This window comes from Ambystoma mexicanum, chromosome 1q (assembly GCF_040938575.1).
Source record: "Ambystoma mexicanum isolate Mex_15411 chromosome 1q, UKY_AmexF1_1, whole genome shotgun sequence".
Lineage (NCBI taxonomy): Eukaryota > Metazoa > Chordata > Amphibia > Caudata > Ambystomatidae > Ambystoma > Ambystoma mexicanum.
Window position 1 is genome coordinate 49,878,858 of NC_090922.1, and position 22,464 is coordinate 49,901,321.

The 22,464-nt window shown below is 45.6% G+C and overlaps 1 protein-coding gene across 2 annotated transcripts in view; it reads right to left on the reverse strand.

The window, feature by feature from the left end:
* PMFBP1 (polyamine modulated factor 1 binding protein 1) overlaps window positions 1-22,464 on the reverse strand; it is a 1,360,893-nt gene that overhangs the window by 1,162,765 nt on the left and 175,664 nt on the right. For both annotated transcript variants that reach the window (XM_069635509.1, XM_069635508.1), the window contains exon 3: window positions 20,795-20,923. In XM_069635509.1, the coding sequence (XP_069491610.1) occupies window positions 20,795-20,923 (129 nt within the window). The remainder of the gene's footprint in view (window positions 1-20,794; window positions 20,924-22,464) is intronic.

A 22,464-nucleotide genomic window follows, 5' to 3' on the forward strand; every position in this document is an offset into this window, starting at 1 on the left:
TCCTGTGATCTCATCGGGGTCAAGGGTCATGTGATGTCACTTTTGCTACACCTGGGATTTTGGTGAAATGACGTCCCTGTAGTGACCCTTCTTTGCATCTTGCCTGAAAGCGTGAAGAATGCAGAGAAATCAGATCCCTACATGTTCCTTCTACATTCCTTGAGTGAAGGATGCACTACACTAGAGCATCATTCCTGAAGAAGGAAAATGAAGTTTTATCATGCAGGTTTATTTTCAAATCTTTACCTCCACCTTTTTGTTGGAGGGAAACATCAGCTCAACTCCCATGACGAGTTCCACCTAGTCATTAGGGGTTTACCGGATGTGGTATTTTACCACCTGCCTGTCATATAACACTTGCTTTTACCCTAACCTAGGGTGACCTGACATCCCTGTTTTGCCGGGACTGTTCCGGTATTTGGAGCTCTGTCCCCCTTTCTCAAAATTATGTTCCAATTGGAAACTGCAGTGGTCCCGCTTTTTTGTAGTAGGTCTTCACAGCTGGCAGGCAGGAATGCACAATCTCGCACAGAAGAAATGCGCGTTTAACAACTTAAAATAGGGTTAGTTTGTGATAAATTAATCATAATATGTGTTTCTTGGAACAGTAACACTTAAACACCCTTCTCCAAACACTATTGAAGGAAGTGTAGTGCTTTCACAGCCACTTTCGAGAGTTAGTCTTTCTTTTATGTTAGTTGCCCTGTTCCGGTTTTTTTACTTTTTAAATCTGGTCACCCTACCCTAACCGTCTTTGTCATTCTGAAGGTCTTTGTGGCACTCGCTCTGGCTGCTACCGTGGCTGGTGTCCTAATTCGCTATTACAGAGACAGAGCTAGGCGCTCGCTTCAAGTCCACAACAGACATGGCGTGCCAATATAGAAGACTCGCATAACATATTAACTAACGGCATTGTAAATTAGCCACCGACCGCCACCCACAAGGACGTAACAGAACGGATTTAAAATGACGCAGCATTAAAAAAAGAAAATATGATTCCTAGGAACTATCATTTTAACAGGGATTATATGTAGTTAAAGTAATAACATTGCGCTGTTAAAACATTGCATTGCCGATATCCTCATTCTGCGTTCATCATTTAAATTAAGGTCCTATAATGTACTTGTTAAAAATAAAAATAATAAGTGCGCTGCGGCAACGTGTACTGAGTACCTACCTCAAAGGCCCAAAAGGCGCCTATTTCAAATGACATCAGGCGGGGGTAGGATTGGCAAAACAGCGAACCTGTAAGTTTGTACTGATGTGTTTCTGGCTTTTTGAACATTACGCTTGTGGATTGTGTTGCTCGAGTAAAATCGCTATCATCTCCCGGCTCTAATTAGTTTATCGTTCACACGGTCATCGATCGGGTAAAATCATAGTGTTTGCGGTATTTAAATGAAAACCCCCTTTCAAGCTGTCAGATGTCCTGCTCAAGTACTGCGTTCACCAAGTTTCCGTTAAAACTCAGAAAGGTGCACAGACAGGCTTCTTTCTGAAGCCCAATCTCATTTCTTCCCAGTAGGTGTCCCCACGACCCTGCTGTCTGGATGCACCCTGGGCCTCTTGCGTGAGGCCCAAGAGACGGAAGTGGGGGCGTGAGACCTCTGCACGAGAAGTGGGGGCGGGTGCTCCAACTGGATTTCCGCCCAACATGAAGGAGAAAGGAGCACAAAATCCTGCTCGTCAGCGGGAGCGTTTCTAAATAAACCAAGCCTAACCATGCACAGGCGACTGGAGAGCGTCAAGGGCAGCGAGTGGCCCCGTTTAATGACTCACCTATACTCACAGAACCGTGTAGACAGCATTAATCCCACATCACGTAGTGTACAATTATTTTTGGTAATATAAATATTGCCTACTTTCCTGTGTCTTCTTTTTACTTTGAAGAATTTAAAATTATATGTCAATAAAACCAGGTTTGCTTATGGTGCAATGCGGTTTACAATGTTGGGGAAGGGCTCCTTTGTATGGTTTGCATTGTGGGGGATCAGTGGGCATATTCCAGCGTTTTGCCTTGTGCGTTATATGATTAGGAAATTGTTCTGCATTAATTGGCTTTCAGGTTTATGTTATGTTAAAAGGTATTTATATAGTGCACCATCACCAACGGAATTGGTCCCCAGGCGCTCTGGCGGATCTGTAAACAGGAAGGAGGGCGGGTAGGGTTAGTCGGGAGGAGGGGGAGTAGGAGAGTGGGAGAAGTGTTGTGCTCTTGGCAGCTTCAGCTACGTAGACACCGAGTGCTGGGTTTTGGTGCAAGTATCGAATCCGGCGAAACCTTGTGTGCTGTTCATGTGTTTTTGCTGTGGTGTGGTAAAGTGCGTGCAGATTGCTGGGAGAGAAATGGTTGTGTGACTTTTGTGTGGGTTAAGTATGCAGAAAGTCGAGGGTTGGGTTAGTGCGGTCTGTATCCGGATGCCAGGTTTCATGTCAGGTACTTCTGGTCCCGTTCGGGCTGTATCCCTGTGGGTGGGGTTGTTGCTGGTTCTTTATGGGCTGTCTCGCTGTGCTGGTGCTGCGCTGATCCAGCTTTATCGTAGTGAGTATTGTATGGAGTGCTTATCATCTCCTACCGTGGAGCGAAAGGTGTGTCTGAACCTTTTTTCGCGTGTGGAACTGGGTTGGTACTATCTATTCTCTTGTTGTCTAATGTGGCCCTGGTCAGTTGAGGCTTTGAATGGTTCAGGGTCGGAGTGCTGTTGATGGGGCGTCCTAATGTAAATGTCTAGGTTAGCTTGTGTATTCAGTCGTTAGTTTCCTCCTGTCATGACTGTCTTTAGTTGATTCTTTGGTTTCCGTGGGGTGGTTACTGTGTGATGGCACATTGTGTTTCCCGCTGTATCTTGGTTGACATTGTGTAGTGTGGGTGCTTATTCCGATTCTCACCCTCTGAATTGGTGCTAATGGTACATGGTTTCTTGTTCCCTTGCTATCTGCTGTGATTAGGTCGGTTGTGGGTAGTTATAGTATGGGGTCATGGTCCTATTGATGAGTCGTCTGGGTGCTTCTGTCCTTTGTCTTGCTATGTAGTCAGTATTTGGTCCCATTACAGGCAATGTCTGAATAAAACAGCACACTCGGTTCGATTTTGCTGCTCAAAACAAAGTATTGTACCCAAGTGAACTATTTTTCGAACATGTAGCTCTCAATTCAAAACTCATTTGCAAGTAAAGACAGCTCTCCAAGAATCAACATCAGCGACTGGAAATGTAACCAGGATCCTCGGGTCGACCGAGACCTTTGGAAACCAATATTTCTTTGTATGGTGAGGATTTTGCAACAAAACATTGCTCACTATCTACAAACCATAATGGTTGGCTTTGACAGTGCAACACTATGGTCTAGTAAACAAGGAGCTTTTTTATAGGGCACTCTGAACTAAACATAGGACACCCAATTCAGGGAGATAAGATAATTAAATGATTTTCCAAATATGACACATTTTGGTTAAGTGGTGAAACTGGGATTTCAGCCACATATCTTCCCAGTTCCAAATGGTATAAATAAATAGTTTTACATATTTGAGTTTCAAGACCTAAAATAATACTATGTTTTACAGCGACTTGGAGAAGAAAAAACCCAGCAAATCCCACAGTAAAATAACTTGCCAATATATAAATCTTCATAGTATTATGTTGAGTAAAGAGTACGATTCTAGTTTTAATGTCTCTATCCTGAATAGAAGACTATACGTATCAGCATCTAAAGTTATATAACCCTGAAAAATCTGTTCTTGGTTTTATGCTGTACTTTCACAACTAAAAGTCACCAAGAAAGTGTACAATAAGGTCAACCGATTATCGTCATTGTTTCACACCCCTCCTATTTCGAATCACCCAATATTCACACTACTTAGGGGACATTCCCTAGATAATAGTCACTCCCAACTACCCATCCCCTGATGTGACTGCAGCCAATCGGTGAGACAGTCCAATCGATGGGGCCTATTTTTCTGCAGAAAATGCATATTTCTTAGGAGCACAGACTTTCACAATTCTCTGCAGATTTTATAAAGCACCTTCAGATTTTGAAAAGTTGGTACATTTCCAGCAGATGGTCCCTCTATGGATTTCCGACTCCACAGAAGTGTGAAAACTTTCTTCACATTTCCACAATGTTTTCCATAGATTAGGACTGCCTCTATGCCTTACGTTTGAAATGCGAAATTAAAAAATGTCAAACAGGAGCCGAGCTCTTGCTGCCGGCGTTTGAAAACTTGTTTGAGATTTGGAAGGCTGGAAATATCGGACCCTCCAAAGCACAGGTACACCCCGGGAAACCACCAACCGAAAAAGAACCACAAAATGGAGCAGAGTTTGGGAGTGGCTAAGCTCTAAAAGCCAAACAAGTCCCCTACCTAGTTTATTGCTTTTCCAACCCCCCCTCCCCCGCCCCGCTCCCCACACGTCACAAGATTAAACCCATAACTTCCACATAGGTGAAGCCAGAATTTAAGCCCGGTCTGCAATGCAGATTTGTTGTCATTGCTTAAAACAGACATGCAGCATATTATTTTAAATGATGTGAAGAAAATATGAAGTTTCCCAAAAAGCTAACTATTTTGTTTGTGTCAATAAGCTAGACAATTTAAAAATGAGGGTTTATTTTCTGGCTTGGTTTCATTGTATTAGAAGGCGGCACAGATTGGGTTGTTAACTGGAGCTGTGGTTTGGGGTCTTTCAGGGTTTGTCATATACACTGGTCAATACCCTGTCACTACTCTGTGAGCTGCCATGTGCTGCTGATAACAAAGTTAGTTGGGTCAAGACCCAATGCAACACGATTGCAAGGCCCCGTGTAACAATACATTGCCACCACCCATCCTTTGCCTTACCCAGGCAAGCCTTTTTTTTCCTGGCACGAGGGGGCAGAACTTGGCTCTGTTTTCAGAAGCCAATGGCTAGAACTTGAGTTGAGCATAAGCCAGCCACTTGGCTGGAGTCATCTGGAGCCCGGTTAGCTCTCCCACTTCTCATGAGCAGATGCTGTAAAATGTAAACCTACTGCTGTACCTCAATTTTAGGCGTTTTTCCCCACTTGCTAGGTATCTCAAGTCTAGGTGTATTCTGCCTACTGATGTGTCTCAAATTTAGGCGTTTTTCCCACTTGCCAGGTATCTCAAATCTAAGAAGAGGCGTCTGAATGCGAGTTTTTTATTTTTATTTTTTTTTTTTTAGACCTAGGGTGCACCCAGTGGAGTAGCTTTGCTGAAAATGGTGTGTCATGAAAGTTGGGGGGGGGGGCAAACACCCCCATCCCCTCCTAAAATTACACCCATGGGTGTACCCTTCCATATAGAGGGCCAAAGGGGAAACAGGAAAGGGAGATGGGTCCGACTTAACTGGAGAGAGAGAGAGCGAGAGAGAGCGCGAGAGAGCGCGAGAGAGCGCGAGAGAGCGAGAGAGAGAGAGCGAGAGAGAGAGAGCGCGAGAGAGAGCGAGAGAGAGCGCGAGAGAGCGCGAGAGAGAGCGCGAGAGAGAGCGCGAGAGAGAGCGCGAGAGAGAGCGCGAGAGAGAGCGCGAGAGAGAGAGCGAGAGAGATGTCCCGATCTCAGAACAGATGGACCGCAGGGCACAGGGAACCTCTGTGGAGGTAATTGCTGTACACAGAAATGTACTAAATGGGAAGGGATATGGGCGACACTTAGAGCACTTAAGGTAGAAAAGGTACTGCCACTCAACAACCCTACTAAAAACCCACACTTCTGTACACACCATAGGGTTGGTAATTGCATCACACCAGAATGTACGACAGGGGAAGGGATATGTGCTACAATTAGCCAGAACAGCTGGGGTAGGAAAGGGTACTGCCACTAAGCAACCCTACCAAAAACTCACCCTTCTGTATACACCTCTCAAACTCTGACCTATACACAACCCATATTTCTACAGCACAACAAACCGCATGCACTTCACTACACCACAACAACGACGAAACACCACACATAGCCCCGCCCAACAGCACATGGCGACTGACAACCGAAAAACACACCGAGCAAACGGTGTCCACCGAACTGAAGCTGTCAACAGCACATCACAGCTCTCTTGCTCTTTCTCCCACTCAGTCCTACTAACTTACTCCCCCTCCCCCTGCAGATCCGCCAGAGCGCCAAGAAACCATGCAGGTGGCAACCGTGCACATAACATAGTACAAGTGCTAGAAGCAAACACATACAAAACTGTGTCTGTGGTACACCATGGTAACATTTCCAGCTGGCCAATTACATAGGTTTCCTACTGAATCCAGTGTCTTCATGTGGGATTCTGAAATACTGAAGCATAATCGTATCGTATCAGAATAATGGATGGGGAAGCTATGAATTAATCATAACCGTTGGCAATTGCTCAAGGCAGCCCTCCATTCCACTGATTTCCAGCCTGCTGTGCCATTACAGAAGGGGAAACACAGCATGCAAATCAGGCTTCGTCGCATACTAAAAAGACCAATTGAGACTGAACAACTAGGTCACAACCCTTCTGCACGAGACCACAAGTAACTCCAGACATGCTTCGGCCTCATCAGTGGAATGTAGCTTGGGACTCTATGCTCTCGGAAGTGCAGCCTCAGCGCTGAACAAAAACACAAATGAATATGTACAAATGAATTAAATAAATATCAGTTCAAACCGATATACACCATTAGCAAGTTTCCAAGATATAACTGTATTCAACATAACCACAACAGTTTAGTCGATGTCCAAAAACCAAGATGCCATCAACTTGACCCAGAAGAAAGCATTTGTCAAGTAGAATTCCTTCAATGACATCCCCCTTCAGTGTCAAAAGAAGGGAGGACGACATCAACTCGTACTAGGAGGGAGAGAGTCAATTGAAGTTTACATGGAACCGAACAGGAGTTAATAAAATATACAGGCCCTCCCAGGCAAGGGTGCATAACAGTGCATAACAGTAAAACAATGTAGTGTGTTCTGAGCCCCCGCGCCCTGCTACATTCTTGGCTTTGGACTAGAACGACCCAGGTCCCACATTCATCCCAACAATTGTCACCCTCTTCTTTAACCCCCATCTTGGGTTGCCATGAACATCCTGGCTTGGAGATCCAACATCTCCCAATTCTTTTTCACAAGTGTTCCAGAAAGGAAAGGGTGAGAAAAAAAAACTTTGCTGGATCTAGGGGAAATACTAAAAAGTGTGGGGGGAGGGGACTTTTATAATTAAAATATGTAAAGACAGGAAATCAAGTGAAATCATATTCAGGAGGACCTAATTGCTTGATTGAAAGGCCCAATTCCATTATCCAAATCCAAATTTCCCAGGATGTCCAAGATAATGTCCTTCAAGTTACTCACAGTGCGAGGGCGGTTTATAGTGCCCCAGGCACGTCTTTCTCATGGTCGTGATCTCTGTCCCCTGCTTTGCGTCACTTCCAGGACAATGACATGCCTTGAAGCTGCTATCTGGGCAAGTCCTGCACCATACCTCTTTTGCCCTCTAGGTTTTGGTCGTACCTGAGCAAGACCCGTACCACCTCTTGGCCTGTGGTTCTTTGGGACTTTCAAACAGGGGTTGCATTTTACCAGCACAGTTTGGGGTAGGAGGTGAGCTAGTGTATTTGCAGTTGCTATTACATTTGGAGTATGAGCCCCCAGATGGTTTCTCCTGGTATGCTCCTCTTAAGGCATGTCCCTGCGAGCACCTGGGTACAGGTTCTCCGAATGCCTCCAATCTAGCTGGTCTTTCTAACCTGACAATTATCTTGCATGCTGTCTGGCACAACCACCTCCTTCTGCCATTAGTTGGCTTTGCCACCGCAGGTTCTGGCTTGCCAATGCTTCTCCTACAGCCACGGTCTCACTAACTACACGGTCTCTCAACCAACCTCCTAATACCCACATCACTGGGAGATTTCGGTCTCCTTTTATACCATAGTGTGTGTATGTATATACGTATAATACATTGCAGGGCCAGTGCCCAGCGTGATTGGACCAATGAGAGATCGGATTCAGGAGTCCTCTTCTCAGAGAGAAAGAGTATATATCTATCAGGAGCATCATGGCGGCTACTGGAACTGGTGTCCCGACTCAGGCATGCCTGGATAAATGGAACTCATATCCTTCAGTGTTGGTACGCCATCAGATGAGCAGGTGTCGGATCTCAGATTTCCTGAATTGCCGAAGGATTTGCTTTTGGATCCCATTCACATGAATTGCTGGGGCTTGTGCACCAATGCTTGCTAGTCTCTCAGCTCAAACCCCACACAAGGAACCAAGCATAGGGCCTGAGCTTCATAAATTGCTCATTTGTCTCCTACAATATTCCCTTTTACAGAAAACATGATTTTTGTAGGTTTCTTCCTTATCACAGCCATGGGAGGGGGGGGGGGGGCTGGAGCAGGACTTCCCCTGGGCTTACAAGACACAATAGTCTGAGAAACATGAAGATGGTTCTCTGGACTGAGCACCTGCTGCCCCCTCTAAATTACCCAGGGGGGGGACTAAGGAGCTGTCCGGACATCCACCATTTACCACCTTCGAAGGTCACATCACTGAGCAGGTGTTTACCCCCAGACCGTTTAAGTTCCTCAGTCTCCCTCTTTGGGCATTGTGCACGTGACCCACGTCAGAGCATTCAAGGTCTATCCCTGGTACAGAAAAGCAAGTCCATGCCCTGGCTGCGCGCATGCCAATGTTTTTATTCTGTGCGCAGGCCCTGCTTGAGCTTCCATTCTTATACTCTCACCCACTTGTCTTCCTATTCGGTTACTACCTTCCAGCAGCAAGATAGTCTTCATTAGATCTGACAACGCTGCGTTGGCTATTCCACAAAGAAGGCTTTCAAGCACCAAGTGCTAGAGGCATGGGTGGCAAGTAATTATGACTAAAAGTACATTCCCACTCACTGTTTTCAAAAGCTGGAGCGATTCTCAACCATGAGAAAAACACACCGGTTTCAAGCTTACCGAGAGCACAAGCAATAACTGCCAGAGAGAGGAGTCATTAAAGCTAGAGTAAACTTAGCACTGGCTCCAGAGTGGGAATACAACACATACCCTTGAAAGAAAACCTGGGGCATAGCCCATGTTGTTCTGTTACCGATGTCAGTGGGAACATGTAAAAGCCATTGTCATGTCAAACATGTGGCGTCCCTCAGGGCTCTTGTCCATCTCTTACCCTTTTCAACGTATACACCAGGCTCCTGCTCAATTTACTGGACGCCCTGGGTGTACAGTATACCAACTATGCTGACGACACCCAGGTCGTCCTTGAGCCAAGTGGGGAAATATGAACAGGATCTGGCTGCCATAAACAAAATCTATGACGCAGTCCAGGCATGGATGGCAAGCAACTCTCTTGCCCTAAACTGAAAACAGAGCTTATGAACGTGGAATCTAGATCTAGCCTTAACGAACTAGACCCAGCCTATGCCAATTTTTGTATCGCAGGCAACATTACCAACGTCTCCAAGAAAGTCAAGACATTAGGGATTGTCCTTGATGATGAACTGACCATGAGACCTCAGGTCTCATATATTCGTTTGTCCTGTGGTCTCATATGCAAGTTACTGAATTACATACAGCCATTCCTCACTTCTAAAAATTGCGCACTACTAGCCTCTGCCCTAATAAATTCTAGACTTGACTACTGCAATAGCCTCCTAGCTGGAACCACACAAGCAAACATACAAGTGCTACAGGTTGCACAGAACAGTGCAGTGCGGGCCATTCATGGCATGCCTAAATTCGGCCATTTATCAGATGCTAGGAGGACATTACATTGGCTGCCAGTACAGCACAGGATCACACACAACACAAGATCTTGACGCTGTCATTCAAATGCCATACCAACGCCTGTCCAGCATACCTAAAGGATCTAGTGAAGACCCACACATCAGATAGACAGTGCTCTGCCTTTCCCACTATTGCACAGCCTATATACAAACTGGCGCACGTTGGGGGTGTGGGGGGGTGGGGGGGGGCGGGGACATCATTCGATGTCCAGGCCCCTCTACAATGGAACTCACTCCCCGGGCTTATACGCCCGACTAACAATCTGGTACTGTTTAAGAAACCAATCAAAACATACCTGTTTAATCTCAACCCAGGTTAAACTCGGTACCACCTTGTCTACCCCACCTGATCACTGACCCGACTGTAACCTGTGACCCTGTTTGTCCTTTATGTGCGCCCTGAAGCCAATGGGCATGTGGCGCTTTATAAATATTAAACCATGAACAACTGTTTGTAGTGCCCAAGCATCAGAAGTAATACTCCACCTGCCTCCTACCACAGTTATGTGGATTAAGGCCTCAAAGTGGTTTTGGAGTTGCAGAGGATGTGGATGGCAGAGAGGCAGAAGGTGTGGAAGCACCTCTGCCTCCAAGTCCTCGTGACTCACAAGGCTGTCTCCTTTGTCCTCTCTGAGAACTGGCTTCTCATCTTTAGACGGAAGTGTAAAACTGAAATGGCCAATCCCTCCAACCCTGAGAAGTTGATCAGCCCTGCAGCGGTTGACGAATTGCAGAACTCAGAGACTTAGCAGCAGCTTTTGAAGACTACAGCTTTCCTCCGTCCTAGAGCCAAAAGCTGAGAACCCTCAAAGGGCATATCCAAAAGCCTGGCTTGCACATCAGGTGTGAAACCTGACTTTTGTATGCAAACCTCTTTAAAAACAGTACTAGCGGCCATGGAGCGGCTGACACAATCTACCGTGTCAAACCCAGTCTGTAGAGATTGGCACATGGCAATCTTTCCATTTTGTATTATATTTGTTACATATCGGCCCCGTCCTGCAGTACCTCCCGTTTCTTGTGGCCACATACGGTGGCAAGCGTGTTCCAGAACTTCCTTGTGGCTTCGGTATTGGTTGCCATGGCGTCTGGCCGTACAGCAGAGAACGTCGCATCAGCCGAGACGTCCCGTGCGCAGAGAACGCGTAAGGAGGCTCCACCCCCCTGCACCATAAAAGCCGAAGGGACTCAGCGGCTTGTTGCTGCTAACTGTGGTGTTACGTTCCTTCGGTTTCATCCCGTTCCGGTGCTTATTCCCTTTTTCCTCTTGATACTTGACTTCCTGGATCTTTGACCCACTTTTGTCTACTTGGATTGTCCTTGCCTGTTCCTTCAACCTGATTTTGAACTCTGTTGCCAACTTCGGATTGTCCTTGGATTGTATTTGCTGTTTCCTCCATTTTGATCAGTGAACCCTGCTGCCGAACTCAGACTGTCGCTGGATTTCCACTGTGCTTTCGCTCTGTCTGGTGAGATTACTTTTTCTTGCCACTCTACGCAATTGAACTATCTTCCTACGCGGAGTACCACGCTGCACATTAGAAGACTGCCTCACCAACTTGGCCTGTGTTTGTACAATTAAGGTAAAACCCATTCAATTCTCCTGTACTGTTCATTACCTGAAATTCATCAGTCTTTCTCATACCTGCAGATTCCTGGAACTATATCAATTATTCTTGCCTTTTCTACATCAACCAAGTGCATAGTAGCGACGCTTTCCAGTGTATACACCAACCCGTCACTAGTGCGACCCTTGTGCCGCCCGGGTATATTCTTCCTTACTAACTTTCCCATTTGTTGTTGTGTACCTGCTGTTTTCCTTTCAACTGGTACCCATTTTCCATAGGAATCCCACTTATCAGGCCTGCTGGGTGTTGTATCAGTCATAGTGAGTTTGTGGTTATCACTTGTGCATACTCATAGTATTGGGTTCTCTTGTAGGTTCATATATTAAGGTCCAACACCACCTCAACCATTGTCTAGGTACTTAGAGAAATCTGATTGTCTATATAATTCCATATTGCCCGATTGCTTCTAATCGCACAGTGTTTTCTTTGCAGCATTGGTTATTGGCGGTGTGTGTTCTCCCGCTCTTTTAGGCGATAGACATCTCTTCTGGTTTTTACTCAAACGGCAGAGAGGTACATTGTATAAAAGAGCCCCTCTTAAAGGAAGCCTGAATCACAGAATTCAGGGGAGCTGGAATCCTTGAGGCTGAACCCGAACCTGTTCAATCCTACCTCCCTCCGCGAGGTCGTCTTACCCAGGCTCCAATCACCGTACGGAGCGGTGAGTAACAATATTGAGGAAATACTCTCTCTCCTCCTCCTTGGGAATGTGCTTAGCCGCCATTGCAACAGTCTCCCACAGAGTGTAAGAAAACCTGGCCAAGGCACAAGTGGCATTAACCGCATTTAATGCCCTCCTCTCTGCCAAGAACACTCTTCTCCAGGGCATCAACTCTCTTGTCGCCCTGTCTGGTGGAATCGTGAGGTATGGTGGACCCTTGGAAGTAGAGGTGGCCGCTTGTACGACCAAGCTCTCCAGACTTGGATGTTTGCAAAGAAACTCCGGATCAATAGAGGAGGGTCTGTACTTCATGGTGAGGTCTTCATTCACTGCAGGGGTAGAATCTCTTTTTTGCCCACATTTCCCAAATTCCGTTTTTACTGCAGTGTGGAATAGAAGGCTGGGATCATTTGCAGAACCTTTAGCAAGGATGTCTGTTAAGTAATCCTGTTCAAACGCCAAAGCACCTCTACCCCAGACAATATATTCAATAACTTGCAACATCACAGATCTGTAAGATGGATCAGCATTGCCCAGATCCTTCAGGAGAACAAAGCTCCACCTCTGGAGAAGTGTCAAAACCACTAGTATCATTAAGGCTATCAACCAGATCCCTCATTCTCAACTCTTGCAAGATAAGCTCTTTTGGGACACCAGGTGTGCCATGACCAAGTGCAACACCAAATAACGGGCACTTCTCCTCCTCATTAATTTAGTTCATTGACTTAAAAAATTCTTCTTCTGTGACTTATAGGCCTTAGACGGGCTCGATGAGGATATCAAAGGCTTCGTCGACGGGCTTGATATTGAAACCTTCGACAGAGCAGATGGGAGTATAGATGGTGTTGGCTTTGATTTTACTCGAGGCGTCTAGTCCACAAGTGGTTCTCGAGGAACCTTGGAGACCTTTCTGTCCAGGCTCTTGGGCATGCAAATGGAGGTTTTCATCCACATCCTGTTGGCCCAACGTGGCGTGATGGGGTCAGAAGCCTTTTTAGACTCATCCAAAGGGGAAGTGGTTGCCGCCTTCATAAATAGTTTAACTTCTTTTGTCAACTCTGCTTTGAAAGTCGTCTTGCTCTGGAATTCCAAAGAGGTCAATCAAGATTGGTGGTGCCTCTTTCTAGATTTCCTCAAGGTGGATAATAAAGAGTGACAAGACCTCGACCTGAAACGCTTCACATGCTTGCTGCGCTTCTCGGCCCAGCGTGGCAAAATCTCTCTCGAACTCTTGTCTCGAAGATCTTCCTTTCGAAACAAAGATATATCTGATGAGTCTGCTATCGAGATCTTAGAACCACAATCGGAACATCTTTTAAATCCCATTTTCGGGGCAGACATTGAGTAAACTCAAGGACGCAGTTAGAAAAAAAAAAAGGGGCGAGTGAACCGTTTCGTAGCAGCTGTGCGGAAAAACGGAACTGAGGCAATGGGCATGGTGCGTGCCCTTTATACGGAGGCCGACGTCATAGTCGAGAGCGGATGGAGGCCGTCAAGGAATACAAGGTAGGCGACGAAGCACAGCGCGCTTTGCTGTGAAAGGTTTCCGGAACTGCAAGCAGGATAAAAGAGTATATCAAAGACGAGGAATACGTGGGAGGACACAATCCATTTGAAAAAGCTTTAGTAAAGCAGTCTTGGCCAGGATCATTTTCATGTGAATTTCTCTAGCCAGTGTCTTTACCTACTTGCAGGCCTCTCTACCACCGCCTTTAAGAAGTCTGGGAAGATTATATGGGAGTGCCTCTCCATTGAACTTTCCTTCTTTCTATGGCAGCTCTCAGGAGGTTTTCTTTTGTGGAGATCTTTGTTCAATCAATATTATCTAGGGTGTCTTCTCTTGGTTGGTTGATTATTTGGCTGTTTATTATGCGCTTATACACAAGTGTTTCAAAGCGCAACCATGCATGGGAGGGGACACATAGGGAAAACAGACAACAATCTTACTAGGCATGGTACATTCAGATATGAGCAAGTGCAAGGCCCGGGGGCAAATGCATGAGACTGGCGAGGAAAGCTTGGGACCTGTGGAGCTCTGAAGGTACAGCAAGCAGTCAGTCAGCAAAACTGAGCAAAAGTAGAGGAGAGATAGCGAGAGAACAGAAAGAGGTGGTTAGCAGGGGAGAGGGAGAAAGAAGTAGGTGGTGAAGAGAAAAGTCTTGAGGAGTTTCCAGAACATAAGGAGATCCGGTTCAAGACAGAGGTATGGAGGCTGTTCCAGAGGGAGGCACTTGCAGTGGATAATTATCTCCCCCCCAAGTCTCTGCTTGGAAGACGAGCGCAGGGCTTGGGAAGGAGATTATTTAGGAAGAGAGCGTTGCAGATAGAGTAGGCCCAGGCCCCAGAAAGCCTTGTGGATGCAAAGGGTCTTGAACTCAATCCTTTTCAGCCACGGGGAGCCAGTGAACGGATTTCAGCGCCAGAGAGATGCGATCCCTGGGCTTGAGGCCAGGGGCAATTCTTGCAGTTCTGTTCTGGATGAGTTGAAGAGGACACAGAGGGTAAAAGAGGGCAAGTTGAGAAACAGGCTGTTTCAGTAGTCCAGCCTAGAGGACCAGGGCTCTGGAGATGGGGAGCATCTGGGGGAAGGTGAGAAAAGGTAGAATACCTATGAGAAGGTGCAGTTGGTAGTGGGACTTTTTCAAGATGTCCGCGATGTGAGACGAGAAGGAGAGAGTGGAGTAGAAGATGACCCCCAGATATTTTGTCTTGTTGGTAGGAGTAGGCGCAGTTCCAAGGGGGGCTGGCCAGAGAGAGAAAGAGGGAAGGCGGGTGCAGGGGTCCTGAGGAGGACAATCTCTGTCTTACTGGCATCGAGGCAGAGGCTGTTTACAGCACACCACGACAGAATTGCGGACAGACACTTAGGTATGAGTGAGGAAGAGGCTGAGAGTAGCCTAAACGAGAGCTGCGTGTCATCCACGTAACACTGAAAGTTGGAGGTGAAGATGGATATCATACGGGCCAGGGGGCCCATGTAGCCATTGAAAAACCAGGGGGATAGTTTAGATCCCTGGGGGATACCGCATGCAGAGAGTGATGGGGGAAAAGGAAGGACCCCAATTCCATCTGCGATGGGCAGTCAGAGAGAAAGGAGGTTAGCCACGCCAGTGCCTGATCAGTGATGCACAGGGTATCACAGGGACGTGTGATTAAGGTATTGTGGTTCACTGTATCGAAGGCAGAGGAGAGGGTGAGTAGAATGAGGACCGAGGGAGAGTTAGAATCAAGATTGGAGAACAGATCTTCACGAGTGTTCAGAAAAGTAGTTTCCGTGCCTCTGGATGCTCTAAAGCTAGACTGGTGATCATGGAAGCAACCAACAGATTCAGTGTGGAGGGTAAACTGAGAAATATGAAATTCTCCAGGAGTTTGCCCAGGAAAGGAGTGATAAAGATCGAGCGGTAGTTTGCCAGAATGGACGGGTCAGCAGAAGCTTGTTTGAGGAGCGGGTGCACAAGGGAGTGCTTGAGAGCCGTGGGGAAAACTCCAGTGGCGGGTGAGAGGTTGCAGAGGTCGGCCAAGGCTGGGGTGAGAGAGTCAATGTTGTCCTTGGTGGTTTTTGAGGGACGGGCGTCCATCTGTTTGAAGAAGGCTTTCATAGACTTGTCTTGTGACCTCCTCAGGTGTGACAGGGGTGAGGGAAGAGAGAAGAAGGGGAGGGGGTGGAGGGGCCAAAGGCGGTACAAGAGAGGTGTTGAGGAAGAGAGCGAGGATAGGATAGCCTGTGTTTTTGGGGTGAAGTGCGCAGCCAGGACCGAGCAAAGGGCCTAGGTGGGTGCAACAGTGCAGTTCCTTGCAGACTTTGAAAAGTTCAGCCGTGTTATTGGATGCTGCGGAGATGCAGGCTTGAATAAAGACTCTTTTCTTGGAGTGGATGCAGAGTCTATACTGCCTTTGAAGGAGGTGGCAGGCCAGTTTGTCAGAGGGTGTGCCCGAGGAATCCCATTTCCATTCGGCAGCCCTGCACTTGCGTTTAAGGGTAGTCAGTTCGGAGTCGTACCAAGATTTGCACTTTTTGGTAGGTTTCAGTCGTACCCTCATGATGGGGGCAAGAATATCAAGAGTGTTGGAAATGGAGAGGTTAAAGTTAGAGAGGGCTGTGTTAGGGTGGGAGTCAGCCGCAGGAGTAGAAGGAGCAGAGTAGGTAGAGCCAAAGGCAGCTACTGACACTCTTTTCATGGGTCGGAGGGCCATGTAGCTGGGAGGCAGTGCCGGGCTTACCGATGCAAGAGGAGACGAGAGCTTCAAGTGAGAAGAGATGAGAGTGATCAGGATTCTCAGCCATGTAAGTAAAGCAGAGGACAGCACGGATAATGATTGCGTTACCAAAAGCTTCAGGAGAGCATTGCCAAGAGGAAAGTATTCTGTGGCTCATCTTTCACTTGTCTCTGCCACCTCCATGGTCATCAGGTTACAGGCTCTGCTCTTGATATCCAGATCAGTATCCTGGTACACTGATGTGGCTACACCATCCCGCATCGCGTTGTAAGCTCTGAAAGTCTGGTAATTTGCCCCTGTTAGGCCCTGCACCATCCTCTGCTTCACCCCAGTCACTGATCTCCAAATGAGAAAATTTACCAGACACCTGAGCTAGGATTATTATTTTTTTGCGCATATCCATGGCAACTTTAAGGAGAAGAGTGTAGATATTCTTTGAGTCAGAAACGTCTACCTGCATCTCTGCCGCCTCAAAGGTAGTTTAACAATGGTTTTGTTTTCTTGGGAGAAGGATTTTCCACCAATTCAGTCTTCCTCCTAGAGTGAATAGTACTCGTGATAGCTACTCCTAACCTGTATCATGGGGGAGGAGCCAGAGATACCAGCTCAAGTCGCTTCCCTGTAAGCATCCAGAAAGTAAGGGAATTCCTACAAAAATAAAGCAATTAAATGGCAACATAAACTGTTCTTTCAAAATGAGTATCACCAAAGGTGCACAGCGATGAAAAAGTAAGCAGCTGCTTCTTCTTTTTGAGACCGTTTACCTTCCTGCTCAACAAGTGCTATCCTATGCAGTTGGGAAGAAGGGAGTGAAGGATGACAGAGGTAGAAATAATGTGTTATTACCATTGTTGATGAATCAATGTACATCTCTGTGGCCTGTAACTATTTGTTGTATTCCAATGGAATTCATGCTAAACTGGATACAATTTCTCACTACACATTTGGGCAAGCAGAAAATATGTTTGTGTTTACGCAAGGGTTTGGTGAACAAACTCCCCAAGGCATTCCAATTGTGAATTTGTATTTTTCAGCTCATACACACAGTAAGTAAACATTCCCTTTTTACCGCCTAAGTGGCTCCTTTTTGATCTGCATAGGACAGGACTTAAGCTGGTTGTCAAAAATGTATTCACCAGAGATTTGGCAAGTCTGAGATTCTCAGCATATAATACTGGGCCAAAAATAGCACAGGAATCCCAGTCACAAAGGATTCCGGCGTATCTAAAAGCACTGTATTGCAGTGTCTACATAAAGTGTAAATATAGATTTCCAATAGCATAAAATAAAAATCTTTCAACTTTGCAGAGCATGCTATTTATAGGAAGACTTATAGACAGCCCACTTGTCATTAATGCCATGAAAGGTATGATGGTGCTGTGAGAATCTCTAAACTCTATAAATCACAAAAATCAATCACACAGAGTTCTCAGAGGCCTAGAGTGCCATATGCCTTACCACCCTTGTTGGCACCGCACAGATCATTCTCTTCAGAGCAGTGATTGCATTATTCAAGAGGACAAAAAGGTAAATAGTAACCTGGCATAAATAAGCACTCTGTGCTCACAATACCACTTTTGGGGGGAGTTCGCTCAATTCTTCTACTTACAGACTGAAGGCGCAAGGGTCTCAAGAGTGCCATATCTTTAAAGATTGGATTGCTTTAGAAGACAAGAAAGAGGAAGTGAAGAATGAAAAGAGAAGTTTATCCACAACGTAGACAAAGGAGAAGTTGTATGTACACCACAATTGGCTATTAAAACATTTCCAGGACCTCATGTTATGGAGAAAAAATATCTACTTCTCTGCCTGCAGAGCTTCCTCCTTACCACAACCTTCCAGGCTGCTCTGCTGCCCCGCACCCTACTTTGTAACCCCTCTAGGTAAGTGCCCAATGTACAGCAGTCCATTGCTTCACAGCTTGGTTTGCACTCTATAAATCTCATACATACTGCATGAAGAGAAATTGGAACAAACATCCCGAGTTACAATGCTCTCAAGAGGAAATATGCACAATTATTTATAATTTTGAATGAGCGATTTTATATGCCTTTATTTCAAACTGTAAAGACAGAGGATTAGCACACGCTGCTTGAAGAGATTATTTTACACGTAGTGTGAGGGCATCTTGGAGTAAGACACAGACAACAGATTCATAGTTCAAAGAAAGCACTTTCATCAACTTAAATGTCAGGATGGAAAAAGGCCTATTTGCCCTATATTATGGTGGGATTTCCCTACAAACCCAAAACTATGGACCGTCAAAGTCCAGAAGTCCACAAGTTCAACTTAGAAATCTGTCGGTGTTCAAAACCTATACTTGCCCTCACAACTTATCTTATACAATTTGCAGGGATGTCAGCAGCAAACAAAATAGTGTTCAGCGTAAAGTTCTGAGCTTGGTTCAGCTTGCAGCTTTCTTTCAGCTCTCTTAGGATTGCCTTAAGTTCAAAAGTAATATAGACTCGACCAATACTCAGGGTTCCCTTACCCAAGTTCAAAAGCACAAAATATCCTGAGACTCTGTCCTCAAGATAAACTGTTCCAACCTCAGGGGTCCCTTCCACAAAACACAATTTCATCGATTTGAATATGATGTTGTTTCACATTTTTCTTAATGTTCTGGACCCCACGTACACCCTCTGCATTTAGCTGGTCTTTGCAATACAAAATGCTTTGGTTGAAAATGGCTGTTCAGCTATAATCCTCTTTTAAAGTTCACTTCCCAAAGTTCCATTCACTTTGAATAACAATGTACATTGGGGTTCACTGGACTTGTTGCATTCACTTTATAGTTCATTATTCATTGGTTTCTTGGCATTAACACTTAATCGTTCTGTAAATATAATATATATGAAAGTTGCTTGCAATGTAAGTTTCATTCACCTTAAGAATTCGCATACAGTGTATTTAGTTATACAGAAAAGGCTTCATTTCTGTTATTTTCTTCATAAATGGTGGTTTTCCTTTAGTGTGGTATTCAGTATTGTGCAAATTCATTGTTTAAATAATGTTTTCCATTCGGCATTCAAGAATGTTTAAAGACTTTAAGGTAAGTAACTCTGTTGTCACTTAAAATTAGTTTTGCGTTGTATTCTGTCTTTGTAATGTGTCTTTAAATATGCCCACAGTTCAGAGACTTTCAACAACATGCTTTTGTCTGCACGCAACTGCTCGGTAACAAAGCATTCTAATTCACAAGTTAACAAGTCTGATTGTTCGCTGGTTTACAAGGATTCTACTCCGAGACCTTCGACAACATGCCACCATTCACGCAACCACTCTGATACAAAATATCCTTGGCGCCTATCTTCAAACACTTGCAAACTGGGTTCTGTTTGTATAGCAACTCATCAATTGTTTTGACAAGAGTTCCTGCAGCACAGATCTCCCAGCCTTCTGGTCTTTGCTTCAGGGCTCCACCTCCTGCCCCTCAGGCACTCCTGGGTTGGCTTCTGGCCAGAGGAGAACCAGCACCTTGAGCAATACAAAAAGAGGCAGCCTTCCAGCACAGCTCCACCTTCAGGCTTTCTTTGGTTCCACAGAGCCCCAGTTCCTGGGTCGCTCTTCCTTGAACCATAAGCGTGCGCCATACGAACAGGTCCTTGCTGTTCTTGGCCTCTCTACTGCTGCAATTTCACCGCCACCGCTCCCTCTTGGCAAGATTTGTATACACCTGCAGCCTTTTAATAGGGTGCAGGTGCGAGTTCACCATTAGCCCAGCCTGACCCTCATTAAGGGGACATGCCTGACCTCTACTGCTCTCAGCAAGCCTCTTCTTCGTCTCAGTACCCAAGTAGTGAAATTAACTAGTCTTCATTGCTCCCAGTTGTTTCTTCCTTTTCTCAGTACTTTTTGTAGTCATGTATGAAGAATTCAAGGGCGTTGGTTTGGTCATTATTAGGAAAAGGGTGGCTCTGTGTCTCTCCTGAGGGTATCCCCACTTCTCACCCTTTTCCTGGGTTCTCAATGTTCTTTTTTCTCCTGACCTTATTTTGATCAAAGGGAATGGGAGAACAATATCCCATAAAAACTTCTGCGACTAGGGTTTCATCATGGAGTGGAAAGGAAAAATATTGCGTCTCACCTAAGGACATTATCTTCCCTCTCCCCAAGTTCCCTCCACCCAGGTGATCCTCCCTCACTTATCTACCCCCCAGGGTCAGGATTCAAAAGGGACGGCCTTTCCCTCGCCACCTGCGCAGAGGATCCAAGGGGGGCAGATATGAGCACGCCCTCAAGTTTCTCACATAAGCCACATACTGATCAATAGGTTCACAATTTGCATTTGCCACTAGTCACTTGTAAGTGTTAATTTGCTCTTGATGAGCAAGTAATGGTGTGCATGTGTTAAATTGAGGGAACAAGTGACTTTTTATGCTTGGCTAGTATCTTGTAACTTGAAGTTTTCACCCCTGAATGAGGTAACATCTGACGTGTCTAACGCTTCACAGAAACAGTTGGGGAATTCTCATGATTCCTACTCAATTACAAAAGTCTGAAGGGTGCATTACTCCAAAGCAAGCAAACCATACCTGGAGTTCTGCCTCCAGCGCCTTCTGCTTCTGGCTAGCTTCCCTCTCCACCTCCTGCATGGTCTGGACCAAGATGTCATTCTGATCACTCAAGTCAGTCACGTACGACTGCAAGATGTGTAACTTCAACTGGAAAAGGAAAACACAGGGTTCTATCATCTGCCACCAAAAGCAATGCATCATATCCCCGGTGGAACACAGTCATCCAATGGGTTAGAAGATTACATTGCTTAAGACACGTGCAAAGAACTAGAGCTTCCTCAAGACCACCCCCAGCAAAACGTGTGATTAAATTGCACACTTAACAAACCTCGACAATGTGCACAGCCACGTTTAGCACCTGTAAAACAAGACCCAAGTAAGGATAGCTGTGCAATGAGGATCCTTGGAACGAGGTTTTCTCTCAAATATTGCCCTGATGCTCGCAGCATGAATGCGCTGTTGCATACTGAAGAAATGATGCATGAACATTGCTAATTAGCCGACAAAGGCTGCCAGCGTAGACCTCATGTGAACAATCTACAAAAACAGTATTTAATGTGAAGAAACATCCAGGCCGTTACCCAGACAATCTGACAGTGTTATACTTGGTCCATGGCGATTAAAACTGTTTTACAACGGGCCTTATGAGCGACTCCTTATACCAAAAGGTCGACATACATACGCTCTGAAAGATTTCATATGCCTTCCATTTGACTAACAGTACATTGAATTAGTGCAAGTTAAATAATGTATGGTTTGCCATAAACTCTACCCAGAAGCACACACCAAGCGTTTTGGTCCAGTATATTAAAATCATCCTTGCGATAACCAGACATTAATGAGGAACCCCCCACCTCACTCCCCAGAATATGGAGGTCGATTTGCTGGCTTTTTGGGGAGCTTTTGCAAACCGGTCCAATTCGGATTTCTGACATATAACCCCTCCTATATTTTACTGGGGGCCTAGGGAAGTAAGTAGACGTGGACAGGCACACCATCCGGTGAGTACATTTGATACATACCCCACTGGTGCGGCAAACACCCCTCTCCATCTGTCTCTTCTTTCGGCGCTGCACCCCATAGAATCCAGTGGAGCCCCACAATATATTCGGCCCAATTGAACACATAGATGCTCCACCTTTTCCTCCTCAGGTCTCCCTGAGCATTTTATCCATCCTCTGCCTTCATCCCAACTATCGACCTGACTTTCCTCCCCCCTCCACTACTGAATGTTCCATTTTACTACTCCTGAGCATCGGACAGGCAATGCGCTTCGACACAAAACCTATGATCGGAGGCGCTACACAAATGCAAGATAACATAACATGAAACTACAGGTGAGATACTGGTACTATAACTTGTCATTTGAATGAACTTGTTGGTGGTATGGCCTCAACACCATGGGCTGTGTGTGGATGCATTCCTGAACTGTCCAATTTAAGTTATAATTGTATCTATAATGGCTTTTGAGGGGTAGGAATATAGATTCACTAAGATGCACATGTTTTTTCCTTTGGGAATGGGAAACTATAGCCGCTTGCAGTATTCCTACGCTCCAAGTTCGCGGATGCCGGGATATTGATTGTTGGAACGCATCATTTGATCTCATTGTATGCAGATAATTGGCTTTTATATATTCATGACCCTGCACATAATCTCTCTAGGTTGCAGGAGGTGTTGGATCATTT